The following is a 26422-nucleotide window of genomic DNA, read 5'->3' on the forward strand; positions in this document are numbered from 1 at the left end:
TTTTCCACACTCATTCTGATAATGAAGTAGAAAATAGAGTGCTTGCTCAGGGCACACATACAGCCAACCCAGAAATACTGGGTATTTATGTTCCTTCTCTGTACCTTCTATCCATGGAGGATAAGAATTGGTCTAAAGCTAGGCACTGGTGGCTCCCACTTATAATCCTAGCTACTCGGGAGGCTGAGATATGAGGCTCTTGGATCAAAGCCAGCAGGGAAAGAGAAGTCCAATTAGCAAAAAGCCAAAATTAGAGGTGTGGTCCAAGTGGTAGAGGCCAGCCTTCAACTGAAAAAATCCAAGTGAGAGTGTAAAGCATTGAGTTCATGGCTCAGTACTAACACACACACAAACACACACACACATACACACACACACACACACACACAACACACACACACACGGTCTAAAATGCATTGGCTTCATTGCCCTTGTAGTGATTCTGCAAGTGACCAAATAGAATCTGTGCTAATGGTCCTCTAGCCAGTCAGGCTTGTGTCTTCTGCTGACTCATCTAAATAAAAATCAGAGATCACATTCAAAGTCTTAGCTGCTCTCAGAACTTCCCTGGGGTTTACTTTCTGATGGGCCATTTTTAGTGTACCCTTTTTAGTGGTACACTACCTTGGGGTTACCCAGAGTGTGACTAGGTTGGGATATTCAATCTCTGCTACAAATGAGCACAGCATCATGATTCATACCCTTAGAAATAAGACCTTGGCCCTGTTCCATTCTTTTCTCTCTGAGAAATCACTTTCACTAACAACTATCCCTGGTGAGAGAACCATCTATTGCTTCTAAAGGAGCTAGTCATCTTTATGGCAGTTGAAGAAGCTGGTGGACCCTCTATGGGCTGCCCTGCCTGGCAGAAACTCTGTGTTCATCCAGCTGGGGACAGAGAGAAGTATGGATAGAATCAGCCTGAGCTCAGCTCACAGTTCCCACAAAGACTGTAAGTTCTGAAGCATAAATCCTGCTCAGATGGTGGACTCTAAGACTCTAGACTACTGAAATAGTTGGGTTTGTTTCTTTTCTTTTCAACCATCTTTATGGTTTTAAGGAAGATGATTTGATGACTTCCTCATTCGATTAAAGTCATAAGTTCCTCCTGAATCATCCTTCTCTCTTCTAGCATATAATGCATGCATACACATGTGTGTACATATAAGTGTATGTGTGTGTATATATATATATGTGTGTTGTCATTACTAGGGCTTGAACTCAGGGCTTCACAATTGCTTGGCTTTTTTCCTCATAGCTGGCATTCTACCACTTAAACCATGCCTCCAGCCTGTTTTGTTTGCTGGTTAATTGGAGATGGAGTCTCAAAGACTTTCCTGCCTAAACTGGCTTTGAACCTTCAAATCTCAGCCTCCTGAATAGCTAGGATTAAAGGTATGAGCCACCAGTGCCAGACTCCTCTCCAAACACTTTAATAATTAATTTATACAGTTAATTTCCCTCTGTTCTTTAAAAAAATTATTTTATTGTTGTACAGAGGGGCTACAGTTACACGAGTAAGGTAATGAATACATTTCTTGTTGAGAACTGTTACACACTCCTTTATTGTTCTCCCACTATCCCTTTCCTTCCCCACCTCCCTCAATCCTCCCCAACCCAAAGTTGTAAAGTTCATTTCCAATATAGTGTCTTGTGGGTATCTTTGTTGCAGTGGGTCATCTTGTCCCTCTGTTCTTTTTGCTTTAATTGTTGTTTTAAAGACAGGGTCTCACTGTTGGCAGTGTGGCCAAGAAACTCTCACTCATCTTTCCTCAACTTCCTAAGTGCTAGGATTATTTGAAATACTTTGGAATGGCTTCTTCTTTCTTAACTAGGCACAACTATAATGCTGTAGTATCTGGGACCTGACTGCAAGTCAGTAAATGGATTCCACTTTGAGTGGGAAATAATCCTCAAAGATTTAGCACCATTCACCTGACCCTTTTGTCTCTATCCTCATACTTACACATATACATAAAAAGAGCCAGCTCCGACTCAGCCAGGGGAAGGGTTGAACACAGCTTTTGTTCACTCATCAGTTCTGAGATTGTGGCCAAGATGTTGAGCCTCTGTGACCACAGGCTTCTCATCTGTGAAGCTATTACTACCAATACGGATGTGTCAAATAACATGATTGAGCCATTTTATAATGCATACATACATCAAAGTCTCATGTCATATACTATAAATATATTTATAGATAGATATTTTGTCAGTCCTACAAAAAATAAGATGGGTATGGTAGTATACATCTATAATCTTAGTAGGAGGCTGAGGCAGAAGAATTGCAAGTTCAAGGCCAGCCTGAGTTGTATACCAAGACCCTCTCTCAAAACAAAACAAAACAAAAAAAAAAGAGGAACAGAGTTCATTGCCAGCCTGGAGAGAAAAGGCCATAAGACACCATCTTCAAAAAACCAGAAAAAAAGCCAGACTGTATGAAAACAGCCCAGCTGCCCTATAATAGATGAATGGATAAAAAAAAAGATGTGGTACCTACACACAATGGAATTTTACACAGCTATTACAAAGAATAATATGCTATTTGCAGGGAAATTGATGGACATAGAACAAATCATGTTAAGTGAGGCAAGCCAAATTCAGAGAGAGAAGTGGTGCATATTTTCTCTCATATGCAGAAGCTAGGCCTAAAATATACTGGGATATGATAAATTATACAGGACACTAGGTATTCACACACAGTGAGACCCAAGGAGGATATTCTTAGGGAAGGAACACAAAGGCACAATGCCAATGTGCCTCTGATCGTATATTTATCAAAATGCAAAAAAGTCCAGAATGGAGGTGTGGCTCAAGTGGTAAAGTACTATCTGAGGAAGCAAGCATGAGGCTCTGAGTTCAAAACCCTAGTACTGGGGGCTGGGAAGGTAGCTCAGTGGTAGAGTACTTGCCTTGCATGCATGAGGCCCTGAGTTCGATTCCTTAGCACCACATAAGCAGAAAAAGCAGGAAATGGTGCTGTGGCTCAAGTGGTAGAGCACTACGCTTGAGCTGAAGAGCTGAGGGGCAGTTCCCAGGCCCAGAGTTTAGGCCTCATGACCAACAAAAAAATAAAAAAATAGGGCTGGGAAGATGGCTCAGTGGTAGAGTGCTTTCCCTGCATGTATGAGGCCCTGGGTTCGATTCCTCAGTGCTACATAAGCAGAAAAAGCCAGAAGTGCTACTGTGGCTCAAGAGGTACAGCACTAGCCTTAAGCTGAAGAGCTCAGGGACAGCACCCAGGCCCAGAGTTCAAGCGCCACAACCAACAAAATTAAATTAAATTAAAAATAAATAAATAAATAAAATAGAAAAAACCCTAGTACCAGCAAAAACAAAACAAAACACAATAGATAAAAGAGTAAAATTTTACCTAATAAAGTTGCTCAAGTACGATATTATAGGGGGAAAAAAGACACACTACACTCCTACTACACAAATCTTTCTCATAAGTCTAAACCAGTACTTCGAGAGTTTTTAAGAAACAACAGTGGGCTGGGAATGTAGCTTAGTAGTAGAGTGCTTGCCTCGCATGCATGAAGTCCTCGGTTCGATTCCTCAATACCATATAAACAAAAAGCCAGACGTGGTTCTGTGACTCAAGTGGTAGAGTGCTAGCTTTGAGCAAAAAGAAGTTCAGGGACAGTGCCCAGGCCCTGAGTTCAAGTCCCAGGACTGGCAAAAAGAAAGAAACAAACAAACAACAACTTTCAATCACTCTGGAAAGCAGTATGGAGGTTCCTCAAAAAACTAAACATAGACTTTCCCTATGACCCAGCAATTCCACTCCTAGGCATTTAGCTAATAGAGTACAAACAAGACTACACTAAAGCTCCCAGTGCAATCATGTTCATTTCAGCATTATTCACCATAGACAAAATATAGAATTAGCTCAGATGTCCCTCAGTGTATGAATGGGTCAAGAAAGTGTATATATCCACAAGGAATTCTACACATCCATCAGAAAGAATGATATTGTATCATTCATATGGAAATGGGAAGACTTGGAAAAAATTACATTAAACAAAGTAAACCAGACTCAGAGAAACACAGGTTTCCTGGTTTCCTTCACTTGTGGTAGCTAGAATGTGCCTATACATCTACAAGTAAACACCTGAAAGTATAATAGAGTCAATGGAGAGTACAAGTAGTATAATTCTTCAAAAAGGCTAAGTCAAGCCAGGCATTGGAGGCTCGTACTTGTAATCCTAACTACTTAGCAGGCTGAGATTTGAGGATTGCAATTCAAAGTCAACCACAGCAGGAAAGTCTGTGAGACTCTTATCTCCAATTAACCACCAGAAAACCAGAAGTGGAGCTGTGGCTCAAAGTGGTAGAGCACTAGTACCCTGGGCCCATGACAGACCAAAAAAAAAAAGACTAAGTCAAAGCCCAACAAAATAAGTACCAGGAAACAGGTACAGTACTTGCAAGATAGGAGGGTGGGGCCAAGGAGTGAGGGGTGGAAAAATGAAAAGGGAAGGGAGGAGAATGCAGGCAAGAATTAATATACAATTAATTTTTTTGAGAAATATAAGGGAAGGGGTGGGTGGAATGGGGGGGGTGAAGATGTTGAAGTGGCAACACAGATCAAAATGCATTATAATGCTAGGCACTGGTAGCTCATGCCTGTAATCCTAGTTACTCAGGAGGCTGAGATCTAAGGATCATGGTTCAAAGCCAGCCTGGGTAAGGAAAGTCCATGAGCCTCTTATCTCCAACTAACTGCCAGAAAACCAGATGTGGAGCTGTGGCTCAATTGGTAGAATGCTTGCCTTGAGCTGAAGAGCTAAGGGATAGTGCACAGGCCCAGAGTTCAAGACCCATGACTGAACCCCCCCCAAAAAAAAGATTTATTATATACATAAACTGCTTCATTAAATAGCAAAAAAAATCATAACCTAAAATTAAGTAAGGGAAGGGGGAGAGGTGGGTGAGAATGTTGAAAGAGGTGACATTGATCAAGATGCACTCTATTCAAGCTGGGTGCTGGTGGCTCACACCTGTAATCCTAGCTACTCAGGAAGCTGAGATCTGAGGATCGCGGTTCAAAGCCAGCCTGGGCAGGAAAGACTGTGAGACTCCTATCTCCAATAAACCACTAGAAAACCGGAAGTGGCGCTGTAGCTCAAGTGGTAGAGCGCTCGCCTTGAGCTGAAGAGCTGAGGGACAGCACCCAGGCCCAGAGTTCAAGCCCCATGACTGACCAAAAAAAAAAAAAAAGATGCACTCTATTCATAAACTGCTTTGGTGAATGGCAACTCCTTTGTACAACTACTTAAAGATAATAAACATATGCAAGAAAAAAGAAACAACATCCAGATATATTCACTCAGGAATCAAATTAATTAATCAATTAGTTTATTTATTTTGTCAGTTATGGGGATTGAACTCAGGGCCTAGACACTGTCCCTCAGCCTCATGTGCTCAAAGTTAACTCTCTACCACTTGAGCCACTGTACCACTTCTGTATTTTTGAGTGGTTAATTGGAGATAACAGTCTCACAGGGACTTTTCTGGCTTCAAATCCCAATCTTCAGATCTCAGCCTCCTGAGTAGCTAGGATTACAGGCATGAGCCTCAATTTACTTTAGTTAATTATCAGTTAAGGGATTTGAACTTAGGACCTCACACTTGCTAGGCAAGTGAGGACTGAGCTATACTTCCAGTCCTTAGGAATCAAATTCTTATAAAAATCTGCATGTGAGGGAATTAATAATAAAAACATATTAATTAAAATGCTCATCAATTAATCTTCAGGTTTTCAGTGGTCCTGTGCCTAATTCTTTCTCTCTCCCTTTTTTTTTTGGTCAGTCATAGGGCTTGAACTCTAGGCCTGGGCACTGTCCCTGAGCTCTTCAGTTCAAGGCTAGCACTCTACCACTTGAGCCACAGTGCCACTTCAAGCCTTTTCTGTTTATGTGAGGAATCGAACCCAGGGCCTCATGCATGCGAGGCAAGCACTCTACCACTGAGCCACCTTCCCAGCCTACTGGGCTTTATTTTCTTATTATTTATTTTCCTAATTCTTAAGCTTTATTTTCATGACTGGCCTGTTAAAAGCTTGTAGCTGCTTTTGCAGATTCTAATCCAGCTCATTCCTACACAGGAATCAATACAACAGAAGCAGCAGACTTTCCCCAGCCTCATGCATAAGTTATGGGGTTTGTTTGTCAGCGATACCAGCTGTGATGTCAGAAGCACAGTCAGTGTACAGTTGCTGGAAGAGGCTATGGTCATGAACTGCATTCCAATGGTCCACCTGTTTGCTTGAAAATTGAAGAGCTCTTTGCCATCACAGTAAGGTAAAAAGCTCATATTTTCTCCCTTCTTCACTCTCTACTCTTAGTCAATGAAAGATGGACTATAGGGATTTTACAACTTATACTCTGGCTAAGATCATATCACTAGATATATTCGCATCCTCTTTTCTGTATCTGTTAAATTCTTTGTTATCTGGAGTTGTTTATTCTAAGAGTACATTTCCACATGTTAAAGTGTTTTATCAACAGAGTTCTGCCTGAGAATACTGTGTGGTATGTTCCACTTAAAAATGATAATATAAAATCTACTTAAAGGAAAAAATATCCCAACAGTAGATCCTACCTCTCCTTTATTATTATTTTTATTTACGTATTTACTTTTGAGCTCATCCTGAGGTTTTTTGTTTGTTTGTTTTTGTTGGTCGTGGGGCCTGAACTCTGGGCCCTCAGCTCTTCAGCTCAAGGCTAGCGCTCTACCATTTGAGCCACAGCGCCACTTCTGGCTTTTTCTGCTTATATGGTGCTGAGGAATCGAACCCAGGGCCTCATGCATGCAAGGCTAGTATTCTAGCACTCTAGCACTGAGCTACCTTTCCAGGTCCTCATCCTGGTTCTTGAACTCAGGACTTGGGCACTGTCCCTGAGCATTTTTACTCAAAGCTAGTGCTCTACCACATGAGCCAGCTCCACTTCCAGTTTTTTGGTGCTTAATTGGAGATAAGAGTCTCATGGACTTCCCTATCAGAATTGGCTTCAAACCACAATCCTCAGATCTCAGCTTCCTGAGTAACTAGGATTATAGATGTGAGCCACTGGTACTTGGCTCTACCTCTCCCTTTAAGTAATTATGAAGATTTTTTGCTGGTCCTGGGACTTTAACTCAAGGCCTGGGCACTGTTCTTTTTTGGGGGGGGAGGTCAATTGTGAGGCTAGAACTCAGGGCCTAGGCGCTATCTCTGAGCTCTGAGCTCAAGTCTAGAGCTCTACTCCTTTGAGCCACAATGCCACTTGAAGATTTTGAGTGTTAAAGTGGAGATAAAGAGTCTCACAGGGACTTTTCTGCCCAAGATGGTTTCAAACCACGATCCTCAGATCTCAGCCTCCTGAGTAGCTAAGATTACAGGCATTAGCCACCAGCACCTGGCTTCTCTTTTTTACTCAAGTCTGGAGCTCTATCACTTGAGCCTCATTTCCACCTCTAATTAAGAAGGGTTCAACTCAGGTGCCTGTACTTGCTAAGCAGGCACAGGATCCTGCACTCTCCCCATCTCTGCGAGTAGTGTACACTGACTCCCTGGAGCTGTGCAGCAAGAAAGGTCCCTAGAGGAATGAAGATCACAGGCCTCCCACAAACAACCCAAATGGCAGAAGCAAAACAAAATAGCAGAGAACTTGCCTGAATCTGAGGGCTTAAACCATGTTCTTTCAGTCTCTTGCTATGCTTGTCTGAGTGCTGATTGCTATGTGGGCACAAAATGGCTGTCAGCACATGCAGGTACACAAAGAACTCTGCACAGGTTGGTGGGGAAATAGGGCAGCCCTAATAGGACAGGCTGAAACTATCTCCCCTCCCAGAATCAATCCATGTAGACCAAAATGTCTTGCATTTCCCTAGAAGCAGCCTAAGACAGCTGTTTGGAGGCACATGATACACTGAAGAAGTATCCTTCAGGAAAAGTCTATAGGTGGAGGCATGGAGCCAAACAAGTTAGTGCCCTTATGATCCAGTCACCTCTCCAAGACCCCTCAGCTGGCAACCAAACCTAACACATCAGCCTTCATGTCCAGTTTCCTTTGGTCACATCTCTGAAATATAACCAAGGAGCAAAAAGTTTCATAGATTTTCCTCCCCTAAGGCAAGAGATCTGACCCTACTCCACTTTTCATTACTAAGTCATTGACTATATTCTGGAGGGGGGGTGGGGGGAGGAGGAGTACTCCCCAGGGAGAATAGCTTTGGCATCTCAGAGAAGTCTCTGGAAAGCAGCCACCATTGGTGAAAAGATGAGAGTGGGCACCATGGCACCTGTGACCTTGTTTGAGGGACTCATCCAGGGTTCTCTGCTGGAAGCACAGCTTCGTTAGGAACCAGGCCTTCTGATTCCACCTTGTCAATGTGACAATGAATGAGAGTACAAATTCCCCAGTAGTGGGGGAAGAAATGCCACCCTTATCCCTACCATTTGGTTAGCATATCAATGATTTATTACTATTTGGAGACTATACTATTGAATTTAGGGGTGCTATTGTCTGAATGTTTGTCCTCTCCAAAACTCATAAGGAAATGTAGTAGCCATTGTGATGTATTGGAAGACTCTGCTCTCATGAATGGACTAAGGCCTTCATGGTAGGTTGCCTCTGCTTGGACTCTCTCTGATGGTATTTTGCCATGTTAAGACATAGCAAGAAGGCCTTTATCAGATTTAGTCATTGATTCTAGAGGCTGGTTGAACTTATGTTAATTATAATGATCCAGTCTGTTAAGTCAAGAATGGTTCCTCTGCCATGTAATTGTAACTCGTCTGCACAGTATTTTCACAATTTTTTAAAAAAAGAATGGTTCCTCATACTTGTAATCCTAGCACTGTAATGCTAGCACTGGGGAGGCTCATGCCCATGCATCCTGAATTCAAGGTCAGCCTTGAACTATTTTAGCAAGTTCAAGTTGAAATTGAGTTACACAAAATCCTGTCTCAAAAGGAAACAAAATTGCTTGGTGTGTTAGTCATTTTCTTCACTATGACACAAGACAAGAGAGAAATAACCTAAGGGAGAAAGGCTTACTTTGGCTCATAGAAAGGCTTACTTTGGCTCATTCTTTTAGAAGTTTCAGTCTTTTGTCTCAGCTCTGTGTTTTTGAGCCTGTGGGGAAACAGAACATCATGGTAGAGCCGAAAGAAAGATCTGTTCGCTCATGGCCCTGAAGCAGAGAGCAAAAGAGGAGAGGTCTGGAGACAAGAGGTACCTCTTCAGTTCATGCCCCCAGTGACTACCTCCTCCAGCCAGGTCCTACCTTAGAATAATCCATTCAGCTATGAATTCATCAATGGATGACTCTACTGATAAAGCCAGAAATCTCATGATTTGATCACATTCCCCAAGCCCATCAGCTTAATCAAACTTAATATATAGGCCTTCAAGGGGTGTTTTTAGATTCATACCATAATATACAGTTGTGCTTAGGTGTCATTTCCTGATTGGTACCCGCATTGCCTCTTTCAGAGGCTCTTCCTGTGCTCACTTGGGCTCTGGTTGATACAGTGAATGTTAGGAACAAGGAATCAAAAGTCCTGTGTTATTGAAGCACCTACTTTGACCTGCCTGGACCCTGGATTTGAGGCAAGTTTATATGGGATCTCACTAAATCAATTCTATTATGAACCCTCAAATAGTCATGCTGGCTCAGGCCCCGTACTCAGAGAAAGGAAACTCTGATCCAGAATTTACATCAATTCTAGTCAGGATAAATCACTGTCTTTTCCAGACTACAGTGGGTCCAATATAATCAACTTAACACCAAATACTTAGTTGGTCTCCATAAGGGAAAGTATGGAGTGGGGCTTAACAGCAGGGACTAATGATCAGATAATTTCCTACCCAGGCTTGGCTTTAAACCACAATCCTCAGATCACAGCCTCCTGAGTAGCTAAGATTACAGGTATGAGCCACTGGCATGGACTGGAGATGTAGAGACAGCCAGAGCCAACAAATGCATGATAATGGTCTAATCTCCAATGGGATAGTATTTGGAGATGTAGCCTTTGGAATTTATGTGGGGGTCTGATTAGGTCATGAAAGTGAGGCTTTCATGAGGCTACTGATGTCCTTAAAAAAGAATATATATATGTATATATATATATATATATATATATATATATATACACACATATATACATTTACATATATATCTCCTCTCTTGATACATATAATTATACATATATACCTATATACACACATATGTATACATGTATGTGCATATGTGTGTGTGTGTATGTGTATGAAACAGAGAGAGAAAATCTTATTGGGGTCAACTCCACTAGCTAAAAAGTCTTTGCTATAAGCCTGTGACGATGTTCAGCTCCTGAGAGCGGAGGCAAACACTCCTAAGCTTCCTAAAGGATTTGTTGGTTGAGAGGATCTGAAAGGAACACTGTTAATCTTTTTAAATGGATCTAGGTGTACCTGAATATCCCTCTGGTCCTTTGGCCTTTCTGAGGTTGGTTTTTTTGTTTGCTTGTTTGTTTGTTATTTTTGTTTTCATTGGTTGTAGGGCTTGAACTCAGGGCTTGGGCACTCTCTGAGCTCTTTTTGCTCAAGGCTCTACCACTTTAAGCCACAGTGCCACCTCTGGTTTTCTGGTGATTAATTGGAGATAAGAATCTCATGGACTTTTTACCTGGGCTGGCTTTGAACTATGATTCTCAGATCTCTAGGATTATAGGTGTGAGCCACTGGGGCCCACCTTTCTTGAGATTTTTAACAGGAGGTTGCATAACTGCACAGAATCAGATAACAAATGGAGGTTATAATCAGCAATCATCACTACACAGTAATCTGTTTAAAAATATTTTTATTGTAAAGATACTGTACAGAGTGGGGTTACAGTTACATGAGTAAGTTAATGAGTACATTTCCCATTCTGCACTCTACTGATTCTTCACTTCTTTTTCTGTCCCTCCCTCCCTACCTCTCTCTCTCTCTCTCATGGGCATGGGGACTGAACTCTGGGCCTGGGCACTGTCCCTCAGCTCTTCAGCTCAAGGCTAGCGCTTTACCACTTGAGACACAGAGCCACTTCTGGCTTTTTCTGCTTATGTGGTGCTGAGGAATCGAACCCAGGGCCTCATGCATGCAAGGCAAGCACTCTACCACTGAGCCACCTTCCCAGCCCCTCCCTCCCTCTCTCCCTCTCTCCCTCTCTCTCTGTCTCTCTGTCTCTCTTTCTTTCTTCCTTTCTTTTTTCTTTCTCTTTTTTTCCTTTCTGTCTCTCCCTTCCTCCCTCCCTCCTTCCCCCCTCCCTCCCCCCCCCCCCCCCTCTGTGCCAGTATTGGGGCTTGAACTGAGGACCTCAGCACTGTCCCTTCTGTTTTTTGTTCAAGATTGGTGCTCTGCCTCTTGAGCCACAGCACCACTTCCGTTTTTTTCTGCTTTTTTTTTTTAATTGGAGATATGGATTTCAGGACTTTCCTGCCTGAGCTGCCTTCAAACTGCGATCCTAAGATCTCAGCCTTCTGAGTAGCTAGGATTATAGGTATGAGCCACCAACACTGACTCTATCGTTTCTTTTGATATTTTTTTCTGAAATATCATGGACAATCTTGATGGTTTCTTCTGATGATATTTTTTTCTGAAATATTGTGGACAATCTTGTTTCTTCTGATGATATTTTTTCTGAAATATCGTGCACAATCTTACCTCTTTTAATACTTGCATAAATTCTTCATCTACTCTAATTTCAGTCTTTTGCATGCAGATAACTAGTTTTCCCATCACTGTTTGTTGAAGAGGCTGTCTTTTCTTCAGTGTATATACTTTTGGTTCATATTAAGTCCAACTGGCATTATTTAATTCTGAGGTTTCTCTATTGGCTTTGTATTTAGATAACAGTTATATTATTGAGAGTGGGGTATTGAGGTTTCCCACTATCATTGTGTTGGGATTTGTGTAATGAAGTCAAATGTACTAATGTTTGGCTTATAAAAAATTCTTCATCTTCTGATGCTACAATGAGAAGTACAAGTTGTCATGTCCAAAACGAGCTTTACAACGTCGGTGGGGGGGGGGAGAGGGGGGAAGGAGAAGGATTGGGATGGGGGGGGGAGGGAGGAGGCTGGGAAGGGATGTGAAGGGTAAACAAAGGAGGAGGCTGCAATGCTTGGTAAGAAATGTACGCATTATCCTGCCCATGCAATTGTAACCCCTCTGTACAGTATGTTCACAAATAAAATAAAATAAAATTTAAAAAAAAATTCTGCATCTACTTGCACTAAATGGAATTTCATAAAACTTTTAGTGATAGTGATCCATGATATCTCTAGCTTGAAAGGGATTTTGATAAAATTGACTTGGCATTTTTCTCTGCTCTTTACTAGTTACTTCATTGTGCCTTCTTAGGTTGACTTTTGCTCTGAGGACAGTAGCTTTTGTAACTGAATTTGAAGTATGTATGTATGTGAAGTATCTATGTATGTATGTATGTGAAGTATGTATGAAGTGACCATCTTCATCTCTAGGAATTCTTCTTGACCTAAGGCTATTCTGGTTAGCAATAATAGAGCCACAACCAGCTTTCTTTCCATTAAACAGCATGCTTCCTAGTTTTCTTAATCTGTCTGTGCCTTAAAAGTGTCTCCTGAAATGGAAAAACTTGGAAAAAATTATATTAAGTGAAGTAAGCCAGGCCCAAAGAAACATAGGTCCCATGGTTTCCCTTATTTGCAACAAGCGGAAAAGGTCAGATAATGTGATGTCAGGAAAATGAACTCTTAAATATGTATTTTAATGTTTTTTCTTCCATGCATGTGTTTCTAACGCATTTATAAGATTATCTCTTTGTTGCTTTGTATGTCCCTCCCCCACAGTATAACCCCTGCTTTCACTATATTTGATGTCAGTATAACTTGTGGAGGAGATGGGGAAAAACCAGTTGTTTAAGGATACAGGTGGACCTGATGCAACAATGAGAAGTACAAGTTGTCATGTCCAAAACGAACTTTACAACGTCGGTGGGGGGGGGGAGAGGGGGGAAGGAGAAGGATTGGGATGGGGGGGGGAGGGAGGAGGCTGGGAAGGGATGTGAAGGGTAAACAAAGGAGGAGGCTGCAATGCTTGGTAAGAAATGTATGCATTATCCTGCCCATGCAATTGTAACCCCTCAAAAAAAAAGTGTCTCCTGAAAGAAGGATGTATGGTTGGAGCTAATCTAGACTGCCAATTTTAGTAGTTCACTTGATGAATCCAGGTCATTTACACAGCATAATTACTGGTGTGTGTGTGTGTGTGTGTGTGTGTGTGTGTGTGTTGTGCTGGTCCTAGGACTTGAACTCAGGGCTAGGGCACTGTCCCTGAGCTTTGTATTCAGGGCTAGTGCTCTACCACTTTGAACTACAGTGCCATTTCCAGCTTTTTTGGTAGTCAATTGAAGATAAAAATTCTCAGTGATTTTCCTCCCCAGGCTGGCTTTGAACCACAACCCTTAGATCTCAGCTTCCTGAGAGTAACAAGGATTCCAGGCATGAGCAACCAGTGCCTGGCTGTACTTTTTATTTTTATTTTTAGATATACTAACTTAATAGAATTTTTTACCCTATGTGTGCTGCTCATTTTATGTCTATTTTCTCCTTTTCTTGCCTTGAAACATTACAGAACTTTATTTTTTCTATTATTTTTGAGTAACATTAGTAATACATTCTTTTTTTTTTTTTTTGGTCTGGTCATGGGGCCTGAACTCTGGGCCTGGGCACTGTCCCTCAGCTCTTCAGCTCAAGGCTAGCATTCTACCAGTTGAGCCATAGCGCCACTTCCGGCTTTTTCTTTTTGCTTATGTGGTGCTGAGGAATCGAACCCAGGGCTTCAGGCATGCAAGGCAAGTGCTCTACCACTGAGCAACCTTCCAAGCACCTAGTTATACATTCTTTTAGAGATTACCTTAAAGATGATGTGTCCTTGCCTTATTAAAGTCTTAGTTCTAACACAGATGTTTGTGATGTTTTTGTTTACTTGTTTACCAATTTCTTCATGATACTACAATCCTAAAACACTTCACCAACATTTACCCCTCTCCTGCTTTCTGTGCTATTACATTTTTGTTCTATATATATTTAAATCTCTACAAGATATATCATTGTTGTTTTGAATAAGCAGTGTTTTTGTATTTATCCATAGTTCACCCTTATTGGAATTTTTTTTCTACACTTGCTGCCCTTTTGAATAATTTTCTTTCTTCCTGAAAATCGTGCTTCCTCCTCTCTCCTTTTCTCTCCCTCTTCTCCTTCTCTTTCTTCTCTCTCTCTCTCTCTCTTTTCCTCTCTCTGGTCTGCTGGCAATTAAGTCATTCATTTTTTGTTTCTTTGAGATGATATTGTTTCATCATTCTTTTCTTTAAAAAAATTGGACTAATGTATCTAGATGTGAATTTTTTAAATAATAAAATTGTGTTTTTGTTTGCTTTCTCAAGAACATGAACTTCTGATTGGTTTAGTGGTTTAGGCCTTTTTGTTCAGTCTGTGCCAAGATCAGCAGATGTCCCTAAAAATATAATCATTTATATTCTCTCATCTCCAAAAGAGGCTTCCTTCTGGAATTTTTTCACAGCCCTTCTTTCTCCAGTTTTCTGATATCTTGTAGAATGTAATTTTGTTTTGTTTTGTCAGCCATGGGGCCTGAACTCTGGGCCTGGGCGCTGTCCCTCAGCTCTTCAGCTCAAGGATAGCGCTCTACCAATTGAGCCACAGCACCACTTCCGTTTTTTTCTGCTTATGTGGTGCTGAGGAATTGAACCTAGGGGCTCAAGCATGCAAGGCAAGCACTCTACCACTGAGCCCCCTTCCCAGCCCCTAGAATGTAATTTTTAATAATTTGACTCTCCTAGTATTATACTAGAGACTTTAACCTACCATAATCTATTTTATACTAACCAGAAGAGCAAATCTAAAACTTCTTCCTTTAATCTCTATTAAGGGTAGGGGGCAGATTTTGAATGAAATAAAAATATTGAACAAATCACAGAAATTCAGTATTGGGGTTTTATTCATCCATTGATGTGATACAAAAAATTTCTATAGACTAGCTGGCTTGGCACACATCTGTTATCCCAGCACTTGGGAGATTGAAGCAGGAGGATGTTGACTATGAAACTAGCCACAGCTATATAAGATCCTGTCTTTTTTTAAAATAGTTTTTATTGTGAAAATACTGCACAGAGGGAAGATCCTGTCTTTAAAGTAGCAACAGCAACAAAAAGTAGATGTTGATAGACTATCCTCAAGTCATCATTCAGCTTTGAATATTATCAAGTAAAGTTTGTCATACTTTCTAGGATTCAGTCTAGAAAACTATCTGTTGTAATAGTTTCCCTTATTCTAAGACTCTCCATAAAGTAAAAGCAAAATCTGTTCATCTACAATTTTGTGGTGCTATAACGATAGAATACCTGTGTCTTCACAGATTAACCATTTCCTGAATAAGTCTGTATCATGAGTCTGTCTTCCTCTGTGCCTGTCACTTCGTCTTTATTCTATGCTATGTTTCTGCCAACCATTACCAATCATGTACTGTTAAGCCAGAAAATAAATAATCTATTACTTTACAATTTATAGATTTCTTTTCCCAGTATAGAAATAAAAGTAAATAAGCATCAAATCAGGAGCACTTTTATGTTCAATCTGCCTGAGCTACAACCATGTAATAACTTCTATTCACAGCCTAGAAGAAATGGATTCTTTCTGCCTCAATGACACTGGCTCCACCATAGAGAACAAGGCTATGGAGGGAATCATCTCACCAATGACCACTCAACTTTGCCACCTGCTCATCTCAATGGAGAGGAAAGTTATAAACAGTGATGTATTTGCCTCTTTGGAGATGATGGCAGCCGAACTGACAAATGCTAGTGAAGAGTTTGTGCACGTTGCCCACAGGTAATTCTTTCAAAGAGCCTAAGCCCACTTTCTGAAAAATTGGCAACAGAAGGAACATGTAACTCAAGTTTCATGGTTGTCTTAAATGCCTTTGGAAAGAAGTCACGTGGGAAAACCCAAATTGATAAAATATAAAACAAATCATTTAAATGACTTAAAGTACAATTTAAGAAATAGTTCTTACTGGAAAAATTTGCTTAGAAACAAAACTTAAATTATTAAAATGTATTCAATCTTCTTAATACTCAATTTTGTGTGTGTGTGTGTGTGTGTGTGTGTGTGTGTGTGTGTATGCTGGTTCTGGGGCTTGAATGCAGGGCCTGGGCACTGTTCCTGAGTTTTTTTGCTCAAGCTAGTACTCTATCATCTGAGCCATTTCTGGATTTTTTGTGCTTAATTGGAGATAAAAAACTCACAATAATTATTAGAAACAAGAGTCTCGCTGCCTAAGATGGCTTTGAAGAGCAATTCTCAGATCTCAACCTACTGAGTAGCTGGGATTACAGGTATGAGCTGCCTGGCCAATTCTTTTATCAAAGAAATGAAAATTAAAAGGATACCATATTTGACTTAACATCTTGGCAAAAATGAAGAAGAATGATAATATAAAGTGTTGTTGGGTTAGGGATGTGGCTTAGTGGTAGAATGCTTGCCTAGCATGCATCAAGCCTTGGGCTCGATTCCTCTGTACCACATAAACAGAAAAAGCCAGAAGTGTCACTGTGGCTCAAGTGATAGGGTGATAGCTTTGTAAAGAAGCTCAGGGACAGTACCTAGGACCTGAGTTCAAGCCCCAGGACTGGCAAAGCAAAATAAAAAAAACTTAAAAACAAGTGTAATCCTAGCTACTCAGGTGGCTAAGATCTGAGGATTGCAGTTCAAAGCCAGCCCCCAGGCAGGAAAGTCCATGAGACTCTTATTTCCAATTAACCACCAGAAAACTGGAAGTGTCATTATGGGTCAAGTGGTAGAGCATTCACCTTGAGCTGAAGAGCTCAGGACAATGCCTAGGCCCAGAGTTCAAGACCCATGACCACCACCACCAACAACAAAAAGTGTTGTCAGACATGGGTCATCTTTATACATTGATAAAATATTATTTTATGGTACTCTTTAAACTTCTGAAAAAAGTAGAAAATGACTTAATTTCCTAGTAAACTACAACACAAGCCTGTGGTGAAATGAAAAACTGAATGTGAATGCTTAAAAGGTTATAGGTGATCATCTGCTGATTAAGAAATAGGTTTACAGTATTGTGTTACATGGGCAAATGAAATGCCAACACTTCAATGCTTATATAGAGCTAGAAATTATGCTGACAGACATGCAACAGATTTTAACAGTAGTTACCAGGTTCTTTCCTTCCCTTCTATTCCTATCCTCAGGTCTTTTCAAAGTTTATCATTACACATTAAATATGTAATTAGAAAATATGCAATTTTAAAATAAATAATCCTAGCTATTCAGGAGACTAAGAGTTAAGGATCACCATTTGAAGCCAGCTTGAGAAGAAAGGTCTGCATGACTCCATTTACAATTAGCCAACAAAAAGTCAGATTGCAGGTATGGCTCAAGTGGTAGAGCTCTAGCCATGAATATAAGGTTCCAAGTTCAAGCTCCAGTACTGGCAGAAAAAAAGTAAATAAAATAGGAATTAAAAAACATAGGTGGGGCTGGGAAAGTGGCTCAGTGGTAAAGCGCTTGCCTTGCATGCCTGAGGCCCTGGGTTCGATTCCTCAGCACCACATAAGCAAAAAGAAAAAAGCCAGAAGTGGCGCTGTGGCTCAAGTGGTAGAGCGCTAGCCTTGAGCTGAAAAGCTGAGGGACAGCGCCCAGGCCCAGAGTTCAGGCCCCACGACCGGACCCCCCCCAAAAAAAAGTATAGATGGACTAGCTTTCAGATATCAAAACTCAATATTCAGACAAGCATGGTAAGGTATACCTGCAATCCCAGCAGAGGAAGTATGAGGCCATCCTACACTACATAGAAAGTCTGAGCCTATCTGAGCAACACAGACTGGAGATGTAGTATAGAAAAGTCCCTAACCAGAATTGCAACTTCAGCTCAGGCAATGTTAGAGCCTATCTGAAACAAAACAAAACAAACACCAAATTACACACGCCACACACACACACACACACACACACACAGAAACAACAAAAAACAAGAAAAGGGGGTGGGGACAGCTCAAGTGCAAGACCTTGTGCATATATGCACACACACACACACACACACACACACACACATACACAGAGGTAGAGGTAGAATGGCCAGTAGAACAGGCAGGGTGAACTTAACAAAATCTTCCAGTGGAATAAGAGTGTAAGAAACCCTAGAGTAATACATACAATGTCAAATGGTTAACCAGCTTACAAGTGCATTGTGTGTGTGTGTGTGTGTGTGTGTGTGTGTGTAGGCAGGAGGTTTGTGGTTTAAGGTCACTCCTAAGCAAAGAACATGAAAATCTATAAAAAATAATAACAGAAGTGAATAAGATTGAGAGTATGTCTGGCTCTGAGTTCAAACCCTAATGCCCTTAAATAAAAGGAATTGAGAATGAAGAAGAGCCTTATAACTGATCTGAATACAATATTATTTGAAAAACCAAAGTGTATCCAGATTATACAGGCGCTGTGGTAGCTGCTGTGATGACTACCAGGATTTCATTTGGAAACAAAAGGAAATTCTGTCAGCCCTGTTGTGATGTCAGTCTCTTGTGTAGTCTGCTATAGCTGTAGAGAACTGTCTCTGGGCACAATAGTTCACCCCTGTAATCCTAGTTATTTAGGAGATGGAAATTAGGAGGATCTCAGTTTGAGGCCAGTTTGGCCAAAAAAATTTAAGACACCCTATTTCAACCAATAAAAGAGCTGGATATGATAGTATGCACCTGTCATCCATGCTACACAGGAAACATAAATAGTTACATCATGAACTAGATCAGAGGCAAAGAATGAGACCCTAGTTGAAAACTAATGAAAGGAAAAATATCTGGGACTGGGACTCCAGTGGTAGAGCACCTGACTAGCAAGTGCTAGGCCCTAAGTTCAAAGAAAAAGGAACTATCAGATAAATTCATGCTTACATATCTTTTTGCCTATATCAATGTTTAGGTATGCACACATACTCCCTTGCTCTGTCTAATGGAAAGACCCTAAAACAATGATCTTTCAATAGAGATGCTCAGACCTATCACCCAGGTCTTAGTCTCTAAGTACCATTTGACACTAAAAAGGGTCTTGGCTCTTTGGAGAAATGGCTCATTATAGAATGTGGTTAGATAAATAATAGATGAACCTGAAAGCCAGGTGCTAGTGGCTTACACCTGTAATCTTAGCTACTTGGGAGACTGATACCTGAGGATCAAAGTTCAAAGCCAGCCCAGGCATAAAAGTCTATGAGACTCTTATTTCCAACTGAGCCACGAGTGGAGCTGTGGCTCAAGTGACAGAGTACTAGCCTTGAGAATTAAAGCTTAGGGACAGCACCAAGGCCAAGTTCCAGACCCAGGACTGACACAAAAACAAAAATATAAAACTCATGAACCAAGAATATTTTGGCCGGGCGCTGGTGGCTCACGCCTGTAATCCTAGCTACTCAGGAGGCTGAGATCTGAGGATCGAGGTTCAAAGCCAGCCCGGGCAGGAGAGACTGTGAGACTCCTATCTCCAATAAACCACCAGAAAACCGGAAGTGGCGCTGTAGCTTAAGTGGTAGAGTGCTCGCCTTGAGCTGAAGAGCTGAGGGACAGCGCCCAGGCCCAGAGTTCAAGCCCCACGACTGACAAAAAAAAAAGAATATTTTGTTTACAAAAAAGTAGGTGATAAAACAGTGGTACAAGTGAAACAAAGAAGCCAATTTGAGTAGGGCAAATTGGTACAAATATGACTCACTGTGGGATCATTTGAGCATTAAAATGAAGATTATGATAATAGATCATAAACCATTGAATAAAATAAGAACCATGGAGGCCATGCTGATAATAAACAAGAGAGGAATGAACTCTAGAAGTAGAGAAGGAATCATAGAGTTGATTACTATTTGGAAACTACCATAATAATAACCATTCCACATAAGAATCATCAATAGATCCTAAAATTAGTGGGCAAAAGTTTAGTGAGGACCTGTAGTCTCAGCTACTTAAGGGGTAGAGGTTGGGAGAGCTGCAATCCAAATCAGCCAGGGCTGATCTCAGTCTACAAGGTGAGAGAGGTGATTCACACCTGTAATCACAGCTATGTAGGAAGCCATAGATAGGAAGATTATGGTTGGAGATTGGCCCCAGGCAAAACCATGCAACTTTACCTGAAAAATAAATAATGGAAAAGAGCAAAAAGGGCTGAAGAGGCTAGGTGCCTGTAGTGTCTCATGTTTGTAAGCCCAGTTACTCAGGAGATATGAGGACCGAAGTTCAAAGCCAGCTTCGGCAGGAAAGTCCATGGGACTCTTATGTCCAATTAGCCACCAAAAAGCCAGACACAGAGCTGTGGAGCTCAAATAGTAGAGCTCTAGCCTTGAGTACAAAAGCACAAGGACAGCGCCCAGGCCCTGAGTTCAAGCCCGAGGACCAGCATAAAAAGGGTTGGGCACATGGTTCAAGTGGTAGAATGCCTGCCTAGAAAGCACAAGGCCCTGAATTCAAAAACTAGTGCAGCATGGGGCTGGGAAGGTGGCTCAGTGGTAGAGCGCTTGCCTTGCATGCATGAGGCCCTGGGTCCGATTCCTCAGCACCACATAAGCAAAAAAGAAAAAAGCCGGAAGTGGCACTTTGGCTCAAGTGGTAGAGCACTAGCCTTGAGCTGAAGAGCTGAGGGACAGCGCCCAGGCCCAGAGCTCAGGCCCCACGACCGGACCCAAAACAACAACAAAAAAACTATTGCAACGAAAAACAAAAGTAAAAAAATAAACAAATCCCAAACAACAAAAACAACTCCCTCCACATAATGAAGAATAGTACATCTTTAAATAATATATCTTTTAATAGTAGTATATCTATAAATAGTGCTTTTACAGAGCAGAGAACTGACACATATTGCCTTCCCCAAGAGATCAAAGTTAGCATTGTTATTATTAGGCGTCTGCACTAGGAAGGACACAATGTCATTTGTAGAGAATCATTTCCTAAAGTGTGAAGCCTGAGACTATTAATAACACATCACAAAAATTCACATCTAAAGACTTCCTACAAATGACTGGCTTGTATGCCATCATCAAATACTCAAGGTCAAGAAAGACAGAGAGTCTCTGGAACTGCTCCAGTTTGGGGGATAAAATCATTTGCATTTATTTCCTATCGCCGCTGGAACACATCATCATCACATGTTTAGTGACCTAAACCACACAAACTTCCTACTTGAAGTTTCAGAGGGTAGAAGTTGGTTGGTTTGGCCAGTTCCTCAGGCTAAAGAGGAAATGTCACCCTGCTGGGCTTTGATCTAGAGACTCTGCCAAGGAGTCATAAAGATGGTTGGATGAATCCAATTCTTTGTGATCATAGGACTGAGACCCCTGATGTCATGCTAGATGTCATCTGAACCTGGTCTTTCCTCTTCAAGGCTGACTTCAATCCCTATGACACCCCCAACCCAAAATGAGAGGTCAAGTTCTTCTGCCATCTTCCAAATCTCTCTCACCCCTCCTTCCTCCCTCCTCTGCTACTCTGAAGGGCTCATGCTATTATACTGGACCTCTCTGAATAGTCTAGGCTATTTTCCCTGTCAGCTGTTCAGTGACTTTAATCACACCTGCCAAGTCTCTGCACAGTAGTTCCTAGATTAATTTTGTTTGCCTAACTAGGATATGAGAATCTTGGTGATAAAGCAGAGGGTTGTTTTTAGAATTCTGCCTAGCGTAACATTTGACTGTTGAATGTAATAGTTGCAGACTGGGAGCAATTTAAAAAACTTGAATACTGATTTTTGGATAACAGTATTACTTAATTGTTTAATTTCCTGATTTTGAGGATGACTCGGTAGGTATGCAAATGAATCATTTTCAGATAAAGAGGCATCTTTATTGAACTATCTGCACAGAGAGGAGAAGGGAAATAATAAAGCAAATACGACAAAGCAATGACAACTGGTGAATATGATTAAAGAATGTGTCTGGGTATACTGTACTATTTTTGCAACTTTTATAAGTTTGAAATCATATAAGCACTTAAAAATTACAAAAATATTGCTGAAAAAATACTCATGCTTAAAACTTAAGCAAATGATAAGCCGTGCATGAGTTGCCTCATTTCTGTAGCCCTAGCTACTTAGAAGGCAGAGATTGAGATATCAAGGTTCAATGTCAGTTTAAATAAAACCTCGAGATCCCCCCCTCCATCTCCACCAATAAAAAACAAAAACAAAAAAATTAGACACTGTGGCACCTCCCTATCACCTCAGCTATATGGGAAGTGCAAATTGGATTGTGATCCAGACTAGCTGGACATAAACTTGAGACTCTATCTCAAAAATAATAAAAGCAAGCCATGTGCCAGGAGATCGCATCTACAATCCTAGCTACTAAGGAAGATCCTGGAGGATCGTGGCTTAAAGCCAGACTCAGCAGACCAAGAGACTCCATCTCCAATTAACCAGAAAAATGCTGGATTAGAGGCATGGATCAAGTGATAGAGCAGTAGCCATGAGCAAGAAAGCTGAATGAGAACGAGAGGCCCTGAGTTCAAACTCTTGTATCAGCCATTTTTAGGTTATGTATGTTTTACCACAATAAAGTAAAGCTATGGAACCAAGGTAAGGACTGTATGTGGTATGACCTCAATTAAATAAAAAGAAAAAAATATGGAAAGGAAAATTCCAAACTATTTATTATGACTTATTTAGAAGTGTTGGTACTCATTTAGCACTTTTTTCCTATGTTTTAAGTTTCCCTATACAGTGGTTTTGTGTGTGTGTGTGTGTGTGTGTGTGTGTGTGTGTGTGTGTTTAGTTAGAGGTAAGAGTTTCACAGACTTTCCTGCCCAAGCTGGCTTTGAACTTCAGTCCTCAGATCTCAGCCTCCTGAGTAGCTAGAATTACAAGCATGAGATATTGGTGCCTTGCTCCTGGGGCTTGAACTCTGAGCCTGGGTGGGTGTCCTTGAGCTCCTTTTGCTCAAGGATAACACTGTACTACTTTAACCGCAGCACCACTTCTGGCTTTTTCTGTGGTTAATTGGAGGTAAGAGTCTCATGAACTTTTCTGCCTGTGCTGGCTTTGAACTGTGATCCTTAGATCTGAGCCTCCTGAGTAGCTAGAATTACAGGCAGGAACCTCTAGAGCCTGGCTTCACAGTGTTTTTTGTGAGTACAAAACCTGGCACATTAAAATTTGAGAGAGGTTGAACATCACTTTTGCTTATTTCAATAACTTCCCAGGCTGCATTGTCTCTTCCTGGCAAGATAAATTATTTATATAGGCATTATCTGAGCGCAGGCCATGGGAAATGGGCGAGCCCCATCACAGCAACACTGCAAATAATTCATGCTGGTGCTTAGGTTTGTTTGGCATCACTGACTTTTGGAGCAGCTCCATGAGCTATTCTCAGGAGGGACTAAAGGAAGCCATCAGTGCTAGCCTGGTGGGGGCAAGCTTGAAGGTTCTGGCCTTGTCTGTGAGTAAACTCTCTACAGATCACAGAACTTGCCACATCAGCTATCTTGGAACTTTCCAGCAGAGTGAGGCTTAGGCAGGACTGGAAGACAAAAAGGCATGTGTCTTTCTTTGCTTAAAACTATGTGTGGATACTGGAGCTGAAATACAAGCATATGTAACTGCATGCAGGATCATATATATTATATATAAATATATATTTATATCATGTGATATATGTAAATATGTATCACATATAATGTATAATGCATATATGATATATAATAGATACATAAATATATACTATAAAATACACATTTATATACATGCATCACACATATATATTATATATAGGTACATATGTATGTATATAAGTTATGGGACTGTTGGTTGTTAGAAGGGATGGGAAAACTGAGAGGATGAACAATTCCAAACTGTATTACATCTGTGAATAAAGATAGCAGAATGAAACTCATTGAAAGCTGTTGAAGAATGGAGTGGGGGTGGGGAAAGTCAATATGATTAAAATATTGTATATGCATGTGTGAAATGCTATCACAAAATCCCTTTGAACGATGAACATATACTAAAACCGTGATAGAAATGTCCAACTTCCTGTGAGGTGTGGGAACTAGTGGGAGAGGGGTGAGCGGAAGTGTGAAGGAGGATGAATATGGCTGAAATTCTTTATGCATGTTTGTGAAAACAGAACTGTGAAGCATATGGTTTGGGAAGGGCAGGAGGATGAGGGGGAGTGATGGAATGGTGAGTTTAATCAAGGTACATTGTTTGTATATAGATGTTCCTAGATATGTCCAGATAAATTCCCCTCATACAACTAATTGATGCTAGTAAAAATGTGAAAAAACATACAATCTGATGAAAATATGAATGAGCTAAAGGAAGAAAAATGATAAGCTTACAAACGAGATAACTATCCTGAGCATTTTGCTTTATATTTATTCCAGACATTTCTCTAGTCTCATTTTCCTTTTTACTTCCTTTCTCCATTTTTCCTTCCCCATGTATTTCCTTTCTCAAAAGCATATGCCAAACATTTGTAGGGGTTGGATTCATACTTGCAAGCCTAGCTACTCAAGTGATTGATATCTGGAGGATTGAGGTTCAAAACCAACTTGGATAGAAAGGTCTATGAGACTCCCCCTCCAATTAAGTAGCAAAAAGATGGGCTGGAGGTAGCAGTGAGCAAGTGCAAGGCTCCTGAGTTCAAGCCCTGGTCCTGGCAAGGTGTATCTATCGCCAGGTATGTGCACACACGCATGTGTAGATGTGCTATATGTACATATATAACAGGCCACTGCACTTTACTACCAGCCCCAGAAGGGCCCTAGGGTCAATGTGAACAGGGCCTGGGGCTAAGTCCAGCCAGCATGAGAAAACTAAGAAGTTGGGATTTCATGTATCTTTCCCCCTTCACTTCTAACTTCAGTCTCTCCCAACCACTCAGAACCTGACACTTGGTAGGCAGGCACCCTACCACTTAAGCCAATCCATCAGGCCCTTTTTGCTCTGGTTATTTCTGAAACAGTGTCTCACGTCTTCTCCTACTCCCTGGTCTGTTGTCAGTTCCCTGACATGTGAAGACCTTTCCCACCCTAGGTAAGGAATTAGACCTGCAGCTTCCCAGCCTTAAATGCTCTTGCCTGGATGGCCCCTCTACTGAATACAGTGTATTTCTGAAGAGGTGCAATAAGCTCACATCTGCAACATTCTCTCTCTTCTGACCTCTTTGACATGTCAAATATATAAAAATTACATGTAACCAAGCACTGGTGGCTCAAGCCTGTAATCCTAGCTACTCAGTGTAAGGTCTGCCTTGGAAAGACAGGGCAGACCCCTGGCTCCTCTTGGCTAAGTCTCTGCCCAATACCTGCGTCACTTAGATAGCTGGCACACCTGGAAGCAGTCATCTCCCCCTCCTCCAAGGTAACATCTTGGGCTGCCTCTGGTCCCATCAGCCATGGGAGGGTCCCAGGCTCTGAGGTCACATCTGCATCCAGTGTGGGCACACCTTTGTCCCACCATGCCACACCTGGCTGCACCTTCTCCCTACTTAAACCCAGGCAGGATGTCAGCCCACCCATTTCGTCCATGGGGATAACTATGCATTTATTTATTTATTTATTTTTGGCAGGGGCAGTAGTTTGGTAATAATAAAATTTCTCTCTCCTGCTTAAATACCTCATGGTGTTCTCATTTATCAGCTACCTACTTTAATTTACCATACAATCAGGAGGTTGAGATCTGAGGATCATGATTCAAAGTCAGCCATGAGACAATTTATTTATTTATTGCTAGTGCTGGGGCTTGAACTCAGAGCCTGGGCACTGTCCCTTTTTGCTCAAGGCTAGCACTCTACCACTTGAGCCACAGCACGACTTCTGGCTTTTTCTGTTTATGTGGTACTGAGGAATCAAATCCAGGGCTCCATGCATGCTAGGCAAGCACTCTACCACTAAGCCACATTCCCAGTCTTGTGAGACGCTTATTTCCAGTTAATCCTATATTATTTAGGGTTTTTTTTTCTGGTTGTAGGGCCTGAACTCTGGGCCTGGGCGCTGTCCCTGAGCTCTTCAGCTCAAAACTAGCACTCTACCACTTGAGCCACAGCGCCACTTCCGGCTTTTTTCTTATGTGGTGCTGAGGAATCGAACCCAGGGCCTCATGCATTCAAGGCAAGCACTCTACCACTGAGCCACCTTCCCAGCCCTAGTTTTTGTTTTGAGTCAATGTCTTGTTTATGTAGCTCAGGCTGGCCTCAAGCTCATTCTCCTCCACTTCAGCCTTCAAGTGCTGGAATTATAACAAGTATGTGCCACCATGCCTTGCTCTTTATCTCTATTTTAATGACTGCTTAGCTCTTCTACTCCTTTGTGTCATGATTTCCTTATAAATATGCTTCTTTTGACAGTATTGAAT

At 41.3% G+C, this 26422-nt stretch overlaps 1 protein-coding gene across 1 annotated transcript in view; it reads right to left on the reverse strand.

Moving 5' to 3' along the window:
* The window catches only part of Ttl (tubulin tyrosine ligase), a 66479-nt gene extending 40892 nt beyond the window's left edge, over window positions 1-25587 (reverse strand). Inside the window, exon 1 of the mRNA XM_013019708.1 lies at window positions 25374-25587. Coding sequence (XP_012875162.1) covers window positions 25374-25587 — 214 coding nt within the window. The remainder of the gene's footprint in view (window positions 1-25373) is intronic.
* Window positions 25588-26422: the final 835 nt, after the last annotated feature.

The sequence above is a fragment of the Dipodomys ordii genome, unplaced genomic scaffold (genome assembly GCF_000151885.1).
Source record: "Dipodomys ordii isolate 6190 unplaced genomic scaffold, Dord_2.0 Scaffold47, whole genome shotgun sequence".
Lineage (NCBI taxonomy): Eukaryota > Metazoa > Chordata > Mammalia > Rodentia > Heteromyidae > Dipodomys > Dipodomys ordii.